Raw genomic sequence first — 19,626 nt, 5'->3', positions numbered from 1 at the left:
TTAAGAGAGGCTTTCATATTTTTTGGTGGAGGTACAATATTCTCACAGGGGAAATAAACATTAAAATACAGACGTGCTTATTCCAGTTATTTTCAGCCCAGTAAAAGGATTTCTCCTGCCACTTCTGAGTATTAAGTATCTCTAGACAAACCATCTTGGTGAGTATTTATGAGGGACAAGAGATTAGGGACTTGCACATTCATATTTTTAGAGAGCAACTATCCATTATGTATCTTTCATCTAATTTAATGTGGAAGTACACACAGAGACATACAAGACATACAATGTCCTGAATTTTTCTGTGAGTCTTACTTGGTCAGAGTGGGTGTACTTAACAAAATTTTCATATCAATAATTTACATCTTTCGTGCCCTGCACTGCCAGATACAACCAATAAACTTCAAATACACTGGAAACCTGTGATTTTACTGGACAAATGAGGTATCTCTTGCCTGAATACAGTATCAAGTAAAAAAATAAAAGCAAACAGGATATTAAATATAAAATATTAGTTAAAATAGTAACCCTAATAATAACTTAAGGTTTTACACACACTTAAATCACTGCCTTCCAAAGGGCAGCACTTGTCACTGGCAGGTGTTCCCCTGCAGGTGCAGCTGCCAGGGTCAGTAGGTCAGCCTGGATGCTCTGCTGTGGAAGCTCGGCTGCTCCAGCAGCGCAGCCGCAGCGCTCCGGAAAGGAGAGCGGTCACTTCTCACCAGCACCAGCTCCAGCTCCTGGAAGTCCTGGAGTCTGGCAACATCCTTGTCCTTGTAAGGAACAGAGAGAACAACATTATTTACTCCTGTTATTACTAGCTGGTTGTTATTTATAAAATAACTATAATTCCAGAGACATCGTTCCCAGTAACAGCAATATATAATTAAAAACTAAAAATTCCAGGGATATCATCCCCAATAATAGCAATAAAGAATTAAAAAAATAAATCCTACCAACATACACTCATTAGAAGTGTAGCAGGTTTGCTTGTTTGGTTTTTCTCCTCAAACTTTTTCTTCTCCTTTAATTTCATTACTGCATGTCACTTAACCAAGACTTGTGACCACTTTCATCTACAGACCTCTGAAATCTACATTTTTGGAACAGAAGAGCAGTTTCATTTGTTAACAGCATTATCTTTAAGTTCTTCATATGCCAATTTGTGGAGTTTTTCCCCCTACTGTTAATTCTTTTCAGGCAAGCAGACAGTGAAGTAGTTGGCAGTTACGTCCTTTTGAAGCACCCTAAATGCACTGTTTCTGATACATTTTTTAAAAGTCAAGCTGTAATAGTTCCATATGCTTTAGGAACTAAAATACTCTGCCTATTTCGACGAGACTATTTTTAAACAAGTTATGATGAAGTTTTAAGAAAGGTCCAGCATCGCTTTGAATCTGTCAGTTTTTATTCAACAAAAGTGACATTTTGCCAATCTTTTTGCAAAAATACATTCTCTGAGGTCTGCAAAGTGAAGAGTCAAGTTAATCTCTCGTTTCTATTCTTACCTTTCTTAGAAGTGTATTGGGTAGTTTTCTGATCTTCTCTACTTCCTCCGGATTAACCCCCAGTTCACAGCAGCTCACTCTGAGCAGATCTTGGTAGGTCAGTTCTTGCCTGTCCAGTTCAATCTCAATGAAGTCATTGTCTCTCAGGTTCTGGACTCTGACCTTAAGTACAAGTTCTGACAGAGAAACAATTAAAAGGTTAACAACAGAAAAGACAACAAACTCAAAACTAACATTTACAGTATTTACTATTATCTTCTGAATTCATGCTTTTTAATAAAATCCCTATGATCTGAGAAATACTATGCAGTTAACAGAAGCTTCCAGCAAAAATACACAGGAGAACCACTGTTGAAACCGATCCATTCAGTCACTAAGTTGAGTTGTTACCAAAATACCAGAGCTGCATTTGATGCAAATGTAGTGCAAAATTTACATGCTCATGTTACATGGACTGATCTTTCCATTGTTTTGCGAAGTATTACCATGGTTAAAATACAGTATAACAGACATTTTACATAACTGAGCAGAAGAAAGTTCAGAGCACTTTTGGCCACAGAATTCAACATCTCTGTCTCTATTCTACTAGAGTCTGAAGTGAAATGATTACTTAACTTCATTTTTCACCCAGTAACTGTAACAGAACTATGAGACCCAGCACCTGTTTACCTTGCATGTTATATGGGAATGTTCCAGTGAAGAAGAAGGGCTGGAAGGTGGGTGTGGGGCTGCTGGGGGAGCTGTGAGGCTGCAGAGGCAAGGCCTGGCGGGACACTCCTGGGGAGCAGAGCCCCAGGCTGGCGGTGGTGGCCGGGGGGCAGCCGGGACCGTGGGGCAGCCCTGGGCTGGCAGGGACGGCGGGCACGGGGGGTGCCCGGGCTGCTGCATCCGCTGCTGGGGAAATCTCACTGCTGCTGCTGCTGCTGCTGCTGCTGCTGCACGACGTGGGCATGCAGATCCTCTCAGGCTGAGCTGTCGATGGACAAGGGCTAGTTTCACTCTGGGAAGCAGAAGAGATGGAAGCACTTTCACTCTGGGATTCTGCCAAGCTGCCTGGAATGCTTTCTTCGGTGTAAATGTTAGGGAATGGGCTGGCCAAGTAGTTCGCAACAATGGATAAATTTAAATCCTTCACTCCTTGACATTCAGTTTGTTCCTCTATTGATGAAGTTCAAAAATGAGGGGTAGGGGATGGAGAGAGAAAAAAATCCATCATGTTACTGGATAGATATTTCTCATTTTGAATATAGTTATTTTTCCTATGTCTTGAAACTATATCACGTTCCACGGTCATCAAAGAATGACACTAATGTTCCAGAAGCATGTGACACTTGGGGGCCAGTAGCTGTTAAGTTAAAAAAAAACCTATAAATGTCTTCAGTATATTCTGTTTTTTGATAACAGAATGGGAGGGGGAGTAACCTTTGAAAGACACATCATTCCTAGCAGTGTTGTTCCAGCGCTCTCAAATGAACTGGATGACCAGTACTCCTTTATTGAATCTAATTTTAAAATGCTCTTAATAGCACAGCTGTAAATAGTTTATTATGACCTAGGCCAGCAAATTTTACCCAGTATTTCTTCAAAGAAGTGACTACTTGCTGTAATACCCAAACAAACTCAACTCTCGGATAAAAGCACTGCAGTAAGTGACATTCCTGCCTAAGGATTACAGAACATAAATAGTGATGTCAAAGCAGTTCAGAAAGATCTGGTAAATGATACCTCACTCCCAGAATAAAAACTAGGAGAAAAGGTAAGTGATATGTGTTTATTCCCCAGGAAACACATGAAAGCTTCACAGACAGAAAGATAAAACAACTATGAACAGAGTTCATCTACGTGTGCTTGACAGTTTAGATGTTAAAAATGGGTGAGTCGTTTGCCACAAACTAAGCCCACGCTGCACCCAAAATAAAGCAAAAGCATCATGGAAGAACATGCCATTCCTTCAGGCTTAACTGTTGGAACCTGAGTCATGATTTAGCTGCAACCTTGTGAAGGATAACCCTGCCCTGTTGTTGTAAGAGCAGATCACTGCAGAGAGCAATTTAAGTTCAATTGCAGAAGACAGCACATTTCCAAAGGTAAAGCACTTTAGAATTTTTATCTGGAGCACAGTACCTGGATGCTGTTCAGGAGTGTCACACACATCTAACTGGGTTTGCTGTGCATATGAAAAGTGTAAGATGGCAGAATTACAGGGCAAAAATTAACCATACCAGCAAGCCACACTATAACAAATAGCTCAGAAGACATAACTTCCTGAGTGATAAAACTGTTTTGAGGGGATTTGTAGTATTGATCATGGTCAGACCACAGCAAATTGTACAATCGTGAAACCCCCTATTGGCAGCTTAATAACAGCAAACAGGAGTGCAGCAGCACACTTCCCAAAGCATACAGCTCTTCCACTTCTTGGTGACACAGCTCAGAACACAAGGCCTTCCTACCTGAAATCTCCACATTTATTTGCCCAGCTATGAATTCCAGTTATAAATCAGAGCTATCTAATGAGATACAATGGTCCTAGCTAAGGTTTTGCCAATTACTGCTTCAGATAAAAGCACTAAAAACGTTTTAGTGTTTACACCAAGAATTCTAGATGATTTTTAAAATGGGAACTGTACCTCCCAAAATCTTGCGGATGTCTGGTTTCGACGTTAGCTGCGCCGCCAGCTCTCCCTCAGCAGTAAGGATGTGCTTGTCTGCACCAGCCTCCAGCAGGCAGGACACCACCTGGGCATGGTTCCGCTTACAGGCCCAGTGCAGGCAGGTCCTGCAGGAAGGAAGCAGAAGGGTTGGGATTCATCGGCCTGGCTTTGCCTCACCAACCCTGTCCTACCTCATCCAAGTTATGCATAAAGGGATAACTGGGAATAAAGTTTCCTTCATTGCGGCACTTTCTAAAGTTCTGAATCTGTGAGTTACGCAGGGCAGGGCCCTCTTTTGCCTTGCAGAGTGACTCCCACTACTGTCCCACACAAGCGACTGGACGGGGACCTTGAGCAAACACGCAGTGACAGGTGGAGGGAGGGCGACCTGCTTTTATCGGGATCCTCTTTAGCAGTAAATCTCCGAGCCTCCCGAGATTAGCTTTTCTGTATTTACAAATGGGAAAACTAAGAAACACAGCAGCTGCGTTCCCAAAGCGGCTCCCTCCTCCCGCGCCTGATGATGGGTTGGGCGGGGGGGGGAGCCCCAAGCCCAAAACCCCGAACACCGCCACTGAGAAGGGCAGCGGGGGAAGAGCCGGGCCCCGCAGCGACCCCGGCCTGCCCCTCGTCCCCCGCAGCGCCGGACCCCGCGCGACGCCGCCGCCCCTCACCAGCCATTGATCTCGTTGCGAGAGTCGATGTCCGCCCCCGCGCCCAGCAGCCGCCGCACCTCCGCCACGTCCCCCAGGGCCGCCGCCTCTCGCAGCCGCTCTTCCAGCTCCCGCGCCTCCGCCGCTCCGCTCATGGCCGGGTCCGGCTGCGGCCCCTCCCCGCCGCTCTGGAACCCGTCGGGAGGGGCCGGGCGGCCTCAGCGCGGCGGAGCGGGGCCCTTCCCGCCCCGGGGCCCCGTTCCGGCCTTCATGGCTGCCGCCATCTTGAGACCGGGGCGGGCGGCGAGCGCTGGGGTTGCCCCGGGCAGGGAACGGCCCTGTTCTGGTGTTCTCTGTCCGGTTCTGGGCTCCTCAGCACGGGAAAGAACGGCCCTGTTCTGGAGTTCTGTGTCCGGTTCTGGGCTCCTCAGCACAGGCCATTTTTGTGGCCTTCCCTGGACCCTCTCTTCGCTGGAGAGGGTCCAGCAAAGGCCACAAAGATGATGAGGGGTCTGGAGCATCTCTCTGATGCACAGACATTGCGAGAGCTGGGCCTCTTTGGTCTGGAGAAGACTGAGAGGGGATCCCATCAATGCATTCAAATATATCCAAGGAGTGTCAGAGGATGCTGTCAGACTCTTTTCATTGGTGTCCAGCTCAACACTAGGAAGAACTCCTTTATATTAAGGGTGATAGAGCTCTGGAACAGCTGCCCACAGAGGCTGTGTAGTCTCCTTCTCTGGAGACATTCCAAACCCACCTGGACACATTCCTGTGTCACCTCCTCCAGACGAACCTACCGTAGCAGGGTGTTGGACTGGATGATCTCCCGAGGTCCTTTCCAACCCCAGTGATTCTGTGATTCTATGGGCCCTCCCACCTCAGGCACTGAGATGGGGGCCTGGGCAGGGTGAAAATCCAAGACTGGAGTGTTTCCTCTGATGGGTTCATCCTACCCTCCCGTGACATCCTGAGCCATGTGTGGGGGCTTGAGGGGAGAGAGCACTTAAGAAGAGGGAAAAAGCTGCAGGTAAAAACTGCCTGCAGGCAAAAGCACCTTATAGTATTATTTAGGTTGGAAAAGACCTCCAAGGTCTCTAAGTCCAACCCATCATCTATCACTGTGGCCTGTCATGGACATATTTTATGAAAAATCCTTTTGCTAGGATTTTTCTCCTGACAAGATGAGAGGCCTCAGGAATGAAATGTAAACAATAATTATCTACTGCTGTGGAATGCAACAGGGCATCTTTGATTGGATTCATGTGGTTGTTTTTAATTAATGGCCAATCACAGTCCCGCTGTCTTGGACTCTGGTCAGTCACAAGATTTTATTATCATTTCCTTGCTTTCTATTCCTTGTTAGCCTTCTGATGAAATCCTTTCTTCTTTTAGTATATTCTAATATATAATTTTATTTTAATATATATCATAAAATAATAAATCAGCCTTCTGAAACATGGAGTCAAGATCCTCATCTCTTCCCATGTTGGGGCTGCCTGCAAATTCAACGGTGGCCTTGCCCTTCTTGGGGTGTTTTTTAGCCAGCAGCCTGGCTCCTGCCTTCGAGGTGTGAGGCTGCCATGGGCTGGGAAAGGACCACAAGCATGGGTTCAAATCCATGGCTTTCCCCATACACTTCCAGCCCTGGCACCTCCAGTTCCCAGCCCTCCCCTCTCCAGTGTGTTGCTCACACTCTTAATTAAATCACTGTGGCATGTGTTGGGGAGCTCGTTTAACTCCAGGCTTTCTGTTTTGGCATCAGTGTCTGCCACCAAAGAGCAATTTTCACTAAGATTTTTTTTTCCATTGCCTCTCTTTTGTTGCTTACTTTTCTTATTAGTGACATTGTTCTAACCTACCGTTCAATTTAGGGCTTGAGTTGCTGTTGCTTTGCTCTGCTGTTCCTTCTCTGGTAGTTATGACCATTAGGTGAACATGACAGCTGCAGCATCACCATCCAAACAGTTCCTGAATATCTCTCCATATAAATGAAGCTTCAAAGCACAAATACTCATCTTCCTTTTAATCAGTCAGGAGAGGCAGAGGCCCACAGGCCAAATGTTTCTCTAAAGGAGATGCAGCAAACTACCTGCAAACTACCCTCATGAAAGCAGGAGCAAAAAGTAAGCAGTGACATTTTTAACTACTGTGGCAAAGGTTACAGGTGGCTCAGTGGCAAGTTTTTCACACCAGATCACATGCTTTTGATCCCATGCAAGAGGTTGAACAAAAATTTTGCCCAGCTGCTACAAAAAGACTCAACAAACTGTATGAAAAACACTGGATTTGGAGAATGGTTTGCAAAAAAGATTTACCTGATGACAAAGGCAAATTCAAATCTTAGAGACCTGGAAGTCCAGCCCTTAACTGGACACTACTGTGACCTGAATATTTACATTTTAACTCATTTGCTTTTTCAGTGAAGGCATCTTAAATGATCACTCATTAACCTATGTGCTCTTTTGTAATTTTTCAGTGTCTGTGCCATAAAGCTGTAAAACAAAGACAAGGCACACACAAGTGGAGACCTAGTGATACATTCTAGGAAGCACACTGTGAAAGCTTTAAATCCCGATTGTTTTACATCTGTAAAAACCCCATAGGATTAGTGGCACAAGAGCTTTTTCCAAAATAATACAAGACAACCCTCAGATAGATGCGGAAAAGCTACGCGGGAGGTGAGTGCAGGGACAGGCCTAAAACAAGGAACACCATTCCTGTTCTGTTCTCCAATGCCACTGCCACTAGATGTCACAGTGATACAGCAAGAGGATCCTGGAGTGTGGCTTTGTGCTTCTTGCTGTAATTGTGAAATGCCTTTAAATTTGTCTTGGCACATCCATAGTGTCTCCATACCGCTTTGATCCTGCAGATTTCAAAGCTCTCTGTGGTGCAAAGGGACATTATGCAACATTTCCACACAAGTGCAGGGATACCCAGTGCAGGGAGCTGCTTTCTGGGGAGTTACGGGCTTTTTTGTTTTTCTTTTCCTTTTCTTTTTTCCCCCCTCTACTTGAGCTCCTCTCCCAAAGCCACACAGGGCTTTTAAGGACTCTAAGCCGGCGGGTGATGCACTGAGATGCTCTCTCTCACGCTCTCTTGGGGTGAGTATCCTACTCTGTTGCACCTGTGCCAAGCCTTGTTAAATGGAGCTTGGGTTCACCATTGCTTAGTTACACAATGTACTTCTCCCTGGAGTCATGAGATCTCCTCCCTCAAGGAAGGCTGTTTGCAAGAGGATTAGCAGCGAGTTCACTTGACTCAAAGCTCCCCACCGCCACCATGAACCTCCTGCTCATGCCCTACACATGGAGCCTCAGACCCCCTTGTACTCGTGTGTCCCCTCTCCATTTATTGGCACTGGTGTTACACTTACCAGCTCTCAACAGAGCCAAGACCTTGTCCTTTTCCTGCTCCTTTCCCATATGATAGCTGGGTTTGTGCATGTACCCATGCAAGGCATCCATGCACACACCCCTCCCTGCCAAGAGCAGCAGGGCCTGCAGGATCTGCAGGTGTGGGGCAGGTGCCAGCTGCGTGCTGATCGGCACCTTTGGAAACTGCTGGGAACTGCACATGATGCTCATGGCTGGAGCAGCCACTTTGCCTCCCAAATGTTAAATGACCTTGGCCTCCAGTGGGAACGTGCTGAGCTCTGAGCCTGTGCCTGGAGCCCAGATCCGTGATGTTTTGTTTTCTTTGTGATTTACAGGTGCTCAGTGCTCCCTGTTCACCAGCCTTGGGCACAGCCCTGAGCCCCTGGCTTCACCTCGCTATCACAGCCTTGCACTAATCACAGGGGATGCTTGGGCCAGTCTTTGTTCCCACAGCAAGTTTTCCAGATTTTGTTGGTTTCGTGTTAATATATGTCTTTATGCCAGCTTCTAACTGTGCCTGATCCTCTGGATTAGTTATTTTCTGAATTTTTGAAAAACCATGGTCTGTCTGTTTGCTATTTGCTCCTGGTTTTTTTAAGGCTTATGAAGTTTTTTATTCCCTTTGCATTTCAGGTTTCATTCTCCTCCTAACTCCATTCCTCCCCATTGAACCAACCTCTCAGTCACTGAAAGTTATGATTAAACATATTTTTAAAGGCTTAATTCCCAGTAACACAGTAATACTGACAGCTGTACAATCATATTTAAAACACTTGGTCCCCACCCCACCAAAATAACATTTCTGGCAATTTAAACCAACACTGCCATTGTGGACACAGCTGCAGTTGTGTGAGAAATATGATTTAGGTTCAGAAACTTTAGATATGATACTTAATGCACACACACATTTAAAGCTATTACCTGATTAAGGCTCAGGGAAATGGAAGGACTGGTGGAGAATAAAGATGGAATTAAAAGTCAAGCCAAATATTCACTTAGATTTAACCTAACTGTGCAGCTCACACTGGACCTTTCAATGAGTTTGAAGGAAGAGGAGACAGTTTCAAAGGAGGAAGTCAAAGTCACATGGGAGAAGCAGTTTATGCTATACCAGTTTTTGTGCTCACTCCATGGAAGCCCCCTCTGAGTGTCTGTAGGTGAATTAGGTTAAATTCAAACCCCCATGTTATCAAGTCTGAACCTGTGTCACCCAACACTCTCTTCATGTTGATGGGGGGAAACATGCAGCACAGATGCATCTCCTCCCAGGGCAAGGATCTAAAATAGCACAGCCAAATCATCCTCTGAAGATGCCCCTTGTGCCCCTTTGCCCCTGCCAAAGCATCCAAAGAGAATGAGCTTTGAAGCAAAACATTTCCAGCTGCCTACTGCCAGGCAAGATGAGCACCTGAGGCAGGGTGCATAGGGCTCTACTGAAGAATAGTTCCTCTATTTTTGATGAGATTAAAAAATCCTTCCAGTGAATTCCAGAATTGCAGGGAACACACCCATCATCTTTCTTTTGACCATAAATGACAGCTTTTTCACTAAATCACCTGGAAGGAATTGCTACGCTGATAATGGTACAGAGGACTGGGATTCAGGACAGGTTTTAGCACCCTGGAACACCCCTGAATTTCACTGCAACCAGCCATCTCATGGATTTTCAGCACTGCTGAGCATCCTGCAGGGGTTCAAAGGGAGCTGAGTGTCTAAAGAGGGACATTTAAGCAGGTGTGAGCACACACTCATACACACAGCTGCACACGCCTGCAGCGTGGAGTGAAATCTGACAGGAAGAGTTTGGAAAATGGCATTTATATTTGGGGGAATGGTGATCTGCAAGGGAAAGATCTGCTCAGGCAGCCAAATGCCTTTAGAAATCAGGCATGGTGTGTGGCTGATTTTTTTTTCCAGTTGTTAATTTAATCTTATTTCTGTTTGTAGAACAAATAAATAATTTCTGAAGAAACAAATCAGGGACCTGGAACCTGAGGGGTGTGGTACATCAGCTCAGGGACTTGTAGTTAAGAAGTCCAATAGATTTTGATAACAAGAGGAAATTGTTCAGTGGACTAGTACCTAAAGCCAGTTTGGCTTCCAGTAATGACAAACCTGAGCTGCAGTGTCGTGGAGCCAAATTTCTCCCCCTGAGGATGGCTATTGCTTGTGTTGGGGTAGTGGCAGTGTCCCCAGGTGTCAGCCCAATGCCTTCTGAGCTCAGAGACATCCTAACCTGGAAAACTCTGCTGAAAAGGGACTGCCTTTGCTTTTTCTCCAAATTTTTGGCTGCATTCTTCTCTGCCCGTGTCTGCAGTCCCTCCCTTTGCTCTACTAATGCATGAAACACATTCATCCTGGAGATAAGGGGCAAATATAACTAGTTGCCTGAATGCTGCATAGAGACATATCCTGTCTAGGCATTTGGAATCAAAAGGCCTCTGGGAATCTTATCCCACTTCATCTGCTGCAGGAGCTGACTCCTGTGGAAAGTTCACAAGATGACAGAGATGTTTCACTTGCATGCCTGAGAAAAACATAATGTTGTTCTGCTAACCAAGAGCTCCAGAGCTCTTTTCTTTAGAAAAAGCTGGCCTCATGGAGAAGATCAGGTGAAGGTGTTTGGATTCTCCTTAGGATGTGTTTTGGTCATCAAGGAGAAAGACCTCAGTGCAAATCATAACTGGTTACCCCAAAGGGCCGTGCCCTGTGCATCCCTCGCGAGCACAAGACACAGCCAGTCAGTTTGGAACTCTCCGTTGACTTGGCCAGGCTTTCAACCAGGCACTTTACAATTCCTGCAAGTAATTAGCAACGCTGTAACTAAAAAGGTCTCCATGGAGATTGACAGCATCACCTCCCAGCTGGTACATCCTCTGCCTCCTATTCTAAATTTGTTCTTGCTGTTTCCCTGGCTCTAATTCATAAGGTTAGTAAAATCTTCCAACATTTGTGACACATTACAGCAGTGGAAAGAGGGATAAAGGTGGCTGGGAGGGGGCTGAAAAAGAAAGAACCTGGTTGGTGCCTCAAGGAAAGCAGCAGAAACTGTTCAGACATATATAGCCAGAGTTTTGAGAATGGGATTAGGCAGAACAGCACCTCTGCCTGCCTGTCACTTGCAAATTCTTGCTAATACTTTAGCAGCTTATTGAAGGTCAGCACCGAACACCCAAACAGACTAATCTGTATTATAGACACATAATCAAAGTCACAAGGTTTTACATAATATATATCGGTGACACAAGAAGTGTTTGTTTGAATAATTTTGTCATCAAGATTAGTGGCCATGAAAGCCTCTACTGTGCACTAACCTGGTTTTTATGGCCATGGGTACACCGGATTCCTCAGAAAAATCAAAAAGGAGCTGAGAAAGCTGAAAATATTGTCCTGAAACAATTACACTATTGGGTTTCTGATCATGGCAAAGTTTAAAAAACAAAGTGTGTGTGTGTGTGTGTGTGTGTGTGTATGAATTAGAAAGGGCTGTGCTTTAACTGCAGTTTAAGAGATGTGAGCAAATTGCTAGAGATACAATTTTTGCATTCACCATTTTTTCCCAATGTTTTTTCAGTTGCAGCAAATCACATCTCACACTCACACATAGCTCTGAGGGAGTGGCAAGAAGTTGGGATTTCAAAGTTAAATTGATGTCACTTGACCCACTTGAGACCTTTTCAGTCCCCTTCAGGGAGGTGGAAGCTATACTGCATAGAGCAACCACTCTGGGCTCACAAAAGTCAGTGGCAAAGACTGAAAAAGTTCCTGTGCAGATAACAATTCCAAACTGACAAATCTGATTGACTTCAAAAGAAAATTAGTTAATGGAAATGTTTGGAAATGTTTGGAAATGTTTAGAAACGTTTGATTTTCCACTCTCATAGAGTTTTTAAAGTATGATGTTATACAAACACAAAAGAAAATGTGCAAAATTATAAAAGAAAAAACACCCCTTCCCAGAAAAAAAAAGAGAAAAAGGAGGAAAATAATTCAAGACCATTTTCTCTGGGCTGGGAAGAGACAGAACCACAGCTCATGCTACATTGTAAAGATTTTCCAGGCATTTTGACCAGCTTGTTCTCCTGGCTGATGCACAGCAAAGCCAAAGGTCTTGTGAGGGTACCCCACATTCTGCTGCCCCAGTGCAGGAGTTGGCCCCACCAAACTGAAGTACCTCCATGGGAATCCCATTGCCCTGAACTCCCCCACAGTCAGCGAGGAGAGAGCACGAGATGCCAGCCAGACATCTGCAGAAGTGGAGTCAAAACTTGGGAGGACTGAATCAGCCTCTAAATTTGCCACAATTCACATGCTGCTACTATGTGAACCCAGGGCTAAAAACACTCCGGCGGCTTTTCCAGGGCTCCTGAAAGCTCCTTTGTGAAAGCAGAGCTGACTGAACTGCCATTCAGGTCAGGAAAAATCAGGCACTGGATGTGATTTCCAAGAGTACTTGGCTGTAACCTCACCCCTTTGAAGTCAGCAGAATATTTACATCGACTTCAACTGGAGAAAAATCAGGCCATTACAGAGCATGTGAAACACTCACCACTAATGATGCTCTGGTTCTTTTTTAACCCCCCAGCTCAAAGACCGTCTGCTGTGTTTGTCATTAAACACAATCCCAGCAATTGGTGATACAGAGCACTGAGCCTAACGTGCTGGCCCTAAAGGCACAGGGAAGCTGTAAGGATTAAACCAAGTGAATCTGTTCAACCTAGGATCACTCTGCCAGCCACCATTGTGTCAGACAGGACCCATTATCTCCAAAACTGCCATGGAAAGAAAGTACTGCATCTCAGCAGACCTGTGATGCTGTGGGCTGCAGGTGGACTCTGAAAAAAATAAAAGATCAAAATAAGAATGTATGTTGAATTAGCTATTATCAGAAAGAGCAACGGTGAAAAAAAGCTATTAAATGCAGACAAACATCCCATTGTCAGGGCAGGAAGTATGAACTAGCTGCTCAAAAGATCAATGGAAGTGGGTCATCACTGGTTTGCAGACATCACTCACACCTCCAGCCTATTGTTCAGATGTGCAGTTGAATAAATGCCAGGAGAAGAGCACCTTTAAAAACCAGACCCGCACTCTGGCGCCTTTGGACACTTCCAGTAAGAGCATCAGTAGCCCCAAAGAGCTGCTCTGTCTCCTGTTTGCCACTGTCTGGGTCCAACCGATGCAGACTGTGTGATGCCTTGCATCTGGTGGCACACAGGGCAAACTCAAACAAAATAGTTCACCTCTTGGAAAGACTCTTAATGTGCCCAGCTTAGAAGGCAGGGACTGCTCCTGGCAGAGGTCACCCTCTGGGCATGGGCAGAGGATGTGCTGTGTAACAGCCAGGACTGCCAATGGCCAGCAAAGCCAAATCAGGGCAATAACTCTTCAGTTAAAAAGGAATTTTGTGCTAATTTAGATTTAATTCCAAGAAGACAGAATTGTTGCTAAAGGGATTTCATGGTATCTGCAGGAATGGAAATAGTTCCATTTTGTGAAAATTAGCTTGTTTATAGTGAAGTTTTGGATACCAAACCCACAGAGGAGCTCTGGAACTTCCACATTGTCTGTAGAAGCCAACACTCATTGCCTGATGAAAAGCCCAGTCACTGCTCTGCATCTCCTGGAGAGGCTCCCAGCCAGAAGGAGGGTTCCAAACTTCCACAGATTCAGGGATTTGGTGAAGTCTCAAAATGGAACAAAAATCATGCAAATCTGCAGCAGTTTAATCCCACCTCACAAACTCTCCTCCACTGAAAGGTTCATAATCTTTCTAAAAAAAATCAGCCCCAAGTGACAAAGAGATGGTTCCTTCATGCTGAAGTCACAGGGAATTAAGGCTTGGGGTTAAATTAAATTAGTACAGCACGTTAAAACTTTACTGTTTATATAAATTGAATCACATCACAAACAAAGGCAAGGTGACTTTAATATATTGAACCTGCATTTTGAGAAGGAAATGGTGCCCATGAGGCTGGCAGCAGGGTCTTGGGACTCTAAGCTTTTGTGGCTGTTGCTGTGTGATATTCAGCAAGTGATTTCCTCCCAGCTTTAAATTCCTAAAAGTAAATATAAGGGAGGTTAAATTAGGGTCATTTGTAGACTGAAGTGCAATGAGTTCAGCTACTTCAGCTATATTCATTAGTTCTACATGGGAAACTAAATTAACTTAGGTTCCTGGAGAAACACCACCGGGTCTGGTGAAAGATGTGCTTAACATTCAGCCTGAGCATGTGCCAGGCCTGCACCTCACTTTTATTCTGAGCTTTGCTTCAAATCGAGCTGGAACCAAGCAGAACAACTGAAAGTCATGAAGAACAACAACAAATACACCAGTTCAATCCCAAAGATTTTATGCTATGGCCCACACAGCGACACAGCAGTGCTGCAAGCCATGGGAACATCTCCATTTGCACACCATGGGTTTGGTGCCAGTTCCCTAAAGTGCTGTTATTCAAGCTTGCCATAAAACTTACTATGAACTCCTAAAACCTGTAACAAAACAAGGTGCTCAAGTCTCCATGCTGCAGCCGTGTCCATGGTGTCTGTATCTGCCATGCTCAGCAGGTGACAGGGCCTGGTCCAGCCTGTACATCAGGTAGCTGAGAGGGCCTAATACAGAAAGTGCTGGTCCTGCACTGGTAGCACTGTGACTGTGATTTCTATTGCTTGGTATTCCAGGTTGCATTACAGACCTCAGATTTCCCTAACTCAAAGCTTAATTGATGGAGCAGGTCTCTCTCAGCATTGACCATGACAGACAACAGAGCTGGAAGGATCTTTCGGAAGTGATTTAGATCATCCTGCTCTAAGGCAGGATGAACCCATTCCCAACATTTCATCTTTGCAATCTTGACAATCCAAAGATACCAACATGACCTCTCCAAATTATCTATGGGATATCTTAGGCTCGGTTTCTGAAACAGAGACAGAAAGAGATGAGCTGGTAAAAGACTAGCTTCTGAGCTCAGCTTTTCCCCTTATCTCTCTGATAACAGATATCCCATTGATTATGTTCCTTTGTATCCTTGGTGCCTCTTGCTGTGCTGTTTCAGACAGAATAAACCAAACAATAATGACCCATCATCAAACTGGCAATTGCTTCCTGCCCAGCTTACGTTAGCAGAGAAAGAGAAAGCAAATGATGATTAGTCTTATGTCTGCACTCAAAGATAAAACCCCTGAGCAGAAGCCATCTGCTGAGGCATAAAATAATAATTCTGGCACTAGCCATCAGCTCTTCCCAAAACACAATGCAACACAGGCCTAATGCTCAGTTCTAGCAGGTGGCCCATAACCCTGTAATAAACTCCCTGACATTATTGATTTCCCCCCGCCAAACTGAGCCCTTTTGTCTAACCACATTAACTCCTGCTTACCGAGCAGCTGCACATGAGGCAGTGTGTACATCAACAGCAGCTCCTTTCAGTGAGCAATCACCATACCAAATATGCCCACTGAGCTTTCCCTGCTCTCTGGGATCTACTCAGATATGTTATTTTAGAAGTCAAAACCAGCACTTGTTAGTTCTGGATGCTTACAGGGAGATTTCTATCCTAACTTGGGGAAAACTGAAATATGCCTCTGCTGCTAATTGTGCATATGAAGAGAGCCGAAACAGGACCCAGGCAGGCTGTTCCCATTGTACACCTTCAGCCCAAATCTGCCTGGCGTGAGTGCATGTGCTCCCAAAGCATGTGGCCAGCACAGCAGCTTTTGCCTGCACTTTGATGTTCGGAGGTGCATCTCATGCTGCCAAAAATCCTCCTTGCTCAGCCAACCATCCAGCCAGCAGGAGATGTGTGGTCTTCTGAGGGCTGTGATAAGCATCCAAGATGGGATCCCTGGCCATCCACTTTGCAGGTCCTGCCTGGGTTCAGGATATCACTCAAAGGGAAAGGTTTGACTCTTTGCAGTCCAAAGCAAGATAAAGCTGAAGGCATTATCTGTATTTCTCTGTGGAAGCAATGTTTCTGCTTGAGACAAGCAGTTGGCAGCTGCACACCAAAAGGGATCTGGCAGTGACGTTCGCTTTTAAATGTCTGGCTATCAGCTTTAAGTGCAATAAGCTTTGCATACAGCCTGGAACATTGTTACTGTCTAAATGAAACAGGTTTGTTTTAGAGTACAGGCATCATATTTTCAGCTGTGCATGGACAAGGAGCCACCTACAGAAGGTGCATGCTGAAGAGCATGGCCTTGGAGCAGCCTGCATGACCAGGGTCCCTGTGGGCAAGGCATATTTGGGTGTTCCATTTGCAGGAAGGGGCTCATTGATGCTGTGAACAATGAGTGCAGGGAGTTGGCACCAGACCCTGCTGTCACCAGCTGTCCTGTGAGATGAGGAGGAAGGCAGCCTCAAGGAGCAGACAGAGTCCTTTTTTACACTACTCTCAGAGGCAGAGCAGGTCCAGCATCCAATCTTCACCTCTGGCCTTAATCTGCAACATGTGCTGGGGACATCCATGGCACTGCCACTCCAGCCAGGAGCCCCTGGGTAGGCAGCAAGTGCCACCAGCAGTGATGAGTCACAGACTGTCTGGAGAGGGGGGAGCTCGTGTTTGTGTTGGCAAATCCAGCTGCCAATGGCAGTGGGCCCAGGGAGCACGAGAGGCTGGGGCTGGAAGGGCCCCTGTGCTGAGGAAGAGATCAATAGGAGTTGGAGCTTTAACATCGCAGGGAGACAGTTCCTGCCAAGAGCCTTCCACAATAAAACCAGCAAATTAATCCACCCTCCACTGAGTAACTCCAGATGAGGACTGCTGGCCTAGTAAATCTGATCAACAGTTTGCTACTCCTTTAGTGTGGCTTAAGGAAAAATACCCAAATAAAATGATACTTTTCTGTGCACCAGAGATTCCTGTTTCCATCCTCAATTAAAAGGTGTCACAGCACACATTCGGTCAACACTTGGCACAGAAAAGGAGGGCAGAAAAAAGGACAAAGAAACTATAATTTACAAAAAACCCAACAACAGTTAAGCCACTTCAAGATTAATAACCCTAACCAGGACCTTGGGTATTTGTTGTGGTTGAGGGCAGAACAAATAGGCAAGCCCTCCTAGGAAGGCTTTTCAGGACTGAGGCTGGTCATATACCAATGTCTCCACTGCTGGGAGCAGACCCTGGATGTTGCTTTGTGCCATTGGGGCTCAGGTTTGGCCATCTAAGATCCAGAGAAGTTCATCCAGGTTCCCCATCCAGTAGACTCATTCATTCCAGCATCTTGGTCAGAAAGGGGGATTTTGGGGTAGTTAATAGGGTTGCTTCAGAGGCTTGATCTCTTTTGGGAAGACCTTTATCACATCAGTATCTGACATGGCTGAGATAAGTCATAAAATCAGCTTTCATAATGAATTTGTTCATAGAAATGGAGAATGGGGATTACTTTATCGCTTATATTAAAGAAAAATGCACAGTGCTTTATACACAAGGAGGAGCAGAAAAACTGGGCTGGGGACCATGACAGAGACCTCACTGCACAACTGGCATTAACTGGTGGTGTTTTGGAGTGTCCAGTCAGATCCACTGAGGTCACTGCAGTTAAATTAACTTAAAACGGGCAAGTAAACAGCTGTCACTGAAACCCAGGAGACAGTGAGTGCATTAGTCAGAGCTTGGCTGTCCATGCTGGGACAATCAGGGTCCCTGCTGTCCCTGAGCCAACCTGGGGCAGCCTGTACAGTGGTTTCCCTCCTGGATGTGCTCCTCAGGCTGGGTAACAGCATCTCTGGGATGTCCTGGCAGGAACAGGGCAGCTGTCAGGGGTTGTTTGGGCCCCTCACTGCTTCTCTTGCCTTCTGGAGCTGTCTGCCTACATTCACAGGGAGATTTATGGCAATGTTTTCTTCTCTCCTGGCTGAGCTCAAGTGGCCAAGGGACTGATCCAGGAACACAATCCCTCAGAGCTGAAAGCAGAAAACTGCAATGGGACTTAACCTGTCACTGGAGAATGTCCCTATGGGTGGAGAAGGACATAGCAAAGCAGAAGACTGCTCTGCCTGTCTGATGCAAATGAGTATCTGATTTTTTCAGAGCCCCACTCTGCTTCCCCACAGCTGAAATGTGCCACTGGGCAAGGGATCCCTGGTCAGGGAGAGTTAAAAATAAGATAGTGCTGTTTTTTCCTGTTTGGAGCAGAGTTCTACCTATGGTGGCCCACATTAGTGTGTCTCTCACTCACCAAAGCTAGCAAGGACATGGCTGTCTGGCACTAGGAGAGGAGATGGAGACTGTAAGATCCACCTGTGGCCCAGCAGGTAAGGTGTAAAACAGCCGTAAAAGATTAAAGCTCACAGGGAAAAATCCCATCCATGGCTACTCTGTGGCAATGCAATGGATTGAGGAAAAACTCCCTGCATGTGCAGCGGCTGTTGAGATCAACAAGGCAGCTTCCCCAGCACCCTGGACACCTGCACTCCTCAAGACCCACGTACAGCTGGTTTCAAAGCTTATCTGTAGTCAGTTTTACAATATAAAGTGTCTTTGTTTAGTCAACAGAACCACTAATACATGTGATTTTGTTGTTAATAGAGCTGCAAGAATTTTAAGTATCTCTTGGGAATGTGTCATTTTTGGTTGGATTTTTTAGGCATCACAGGGTGCTGAGTTTGTAAACAAGTACTGAATAAAACATTTAGTGCACAGCCACACTTTGTACGAGTGTCATGCAGGTTTCTAAAGTTTCAGAGTGAATAAATCAACTGCAAACTGCTGCCTGACCATTGACTTTGCTCCTTATAAGTAGCTAATTTGGACAACTTTGCTCTGCACGTCCCATGAAATTCAAATACTGTGCATATGGTTAATGCAGGAACACAAATCAGAGCTACAACAGTCCCTTTTATGAGCCTGGGCTGCTGCAGAAATGCCACAGCCCGGGGCAGTTGGCTCCAGGCTGCCCTCCCTTGTTGTATTTCCCTTTCTCCCGCAGCTGATCCTGGGAAACACCAGCGGGTCACTGTGCTCTGCTGTCCGGCCCCAGGGGAAGAGCAGGAGCCCCATGGTGACCCAGTTCACTGCTGGTTGTGCTGGTTGGCAGCCATCATCGCTCAGGGGAGAATAAAGTCCAAACTCAGCCATGAAAAACAGCCCTGGATTTATAAGCCCAATGGAAAAAAGTAAGGGCTGACTCTGACTGGCTTTGCAGCTCTCAGCACTGGACATGGAGTGGATGCACAACCTTTCCTCCTACCCAGGCACAGTGCTGCTGGTCCAGCCCTGCAGAACCTCCACATGGGATGCAAACTTACTTGATTGTCCCAGGAGGCTCTTAGCAACATGCAGGATCCACCCAAGCTAGCCCAAAACTCAGCCAAGAGGCCCTAATCCTGGAAGGTGCTGAGCAGCTCAGACTTCTGCCGCTTATCTCAGGATTTTGGCACATGTTCAGCACAAGCAGGATCAGCCCCTTGCTGTAATAGTCAGGGAATGAG

At 45.7% G+C, this 19,626-nt stretch overlaps 1 protein-coding gene across 1 annotated transcript; it reads right to left on the bottom strand.

The window, feature by feature from the left end:
- Window positions 1-290: 290 nt before the first annotated feature.
- On the bottom strand, window positions 291-5,291 carry LOC102065976 (ankyrin repeat domain-containing protein 40). Its single transcript, XM_074555097.1, has 5 exons — window positions 4,834-5,291; window positions 4,136-4,284; window positions 2,175-2,663; window positions 1,506-1,681; window positions 291-770 (listed from the first exon to the last, which is right to left on the bottom strand). Exons 1-5 carry the CDS (start codon window positions 4,965-4,967, stop codon window positions 627-629), a joined length of 1,092 nt encoding a protein of 363 aa, XP_074411198.1. The 5' UTR covers window positions 4,968-5,291; the 3' UTR covers window positions 291-626.
- Window positions 5,292-19,626: the final 14,335 nt, after the last annotated feature.

This window comes from Zonotrichia albicollis, chromosome 19 (genome assembly GCF_047830755.1).
Source record: "Zonotrichia albicollis isolate bZonAlb1 chromosome 19, bZonAlb1.hap1, whole genome shotgun sequence".
In the NCBI taxonomy this organism is placed as follows: domain Eukaryota; kingdom Metazoa; phylum Chordata; class Aves; order Passeriformes; family Passerellidae; genus Zonotrichia; species Zonotrichia albicollis.
The sequence above is the reverse complement of the archived record's forward strand: the minus strand, read 5'-3'. Positions and strand labels throughout refer to the sequence as shown.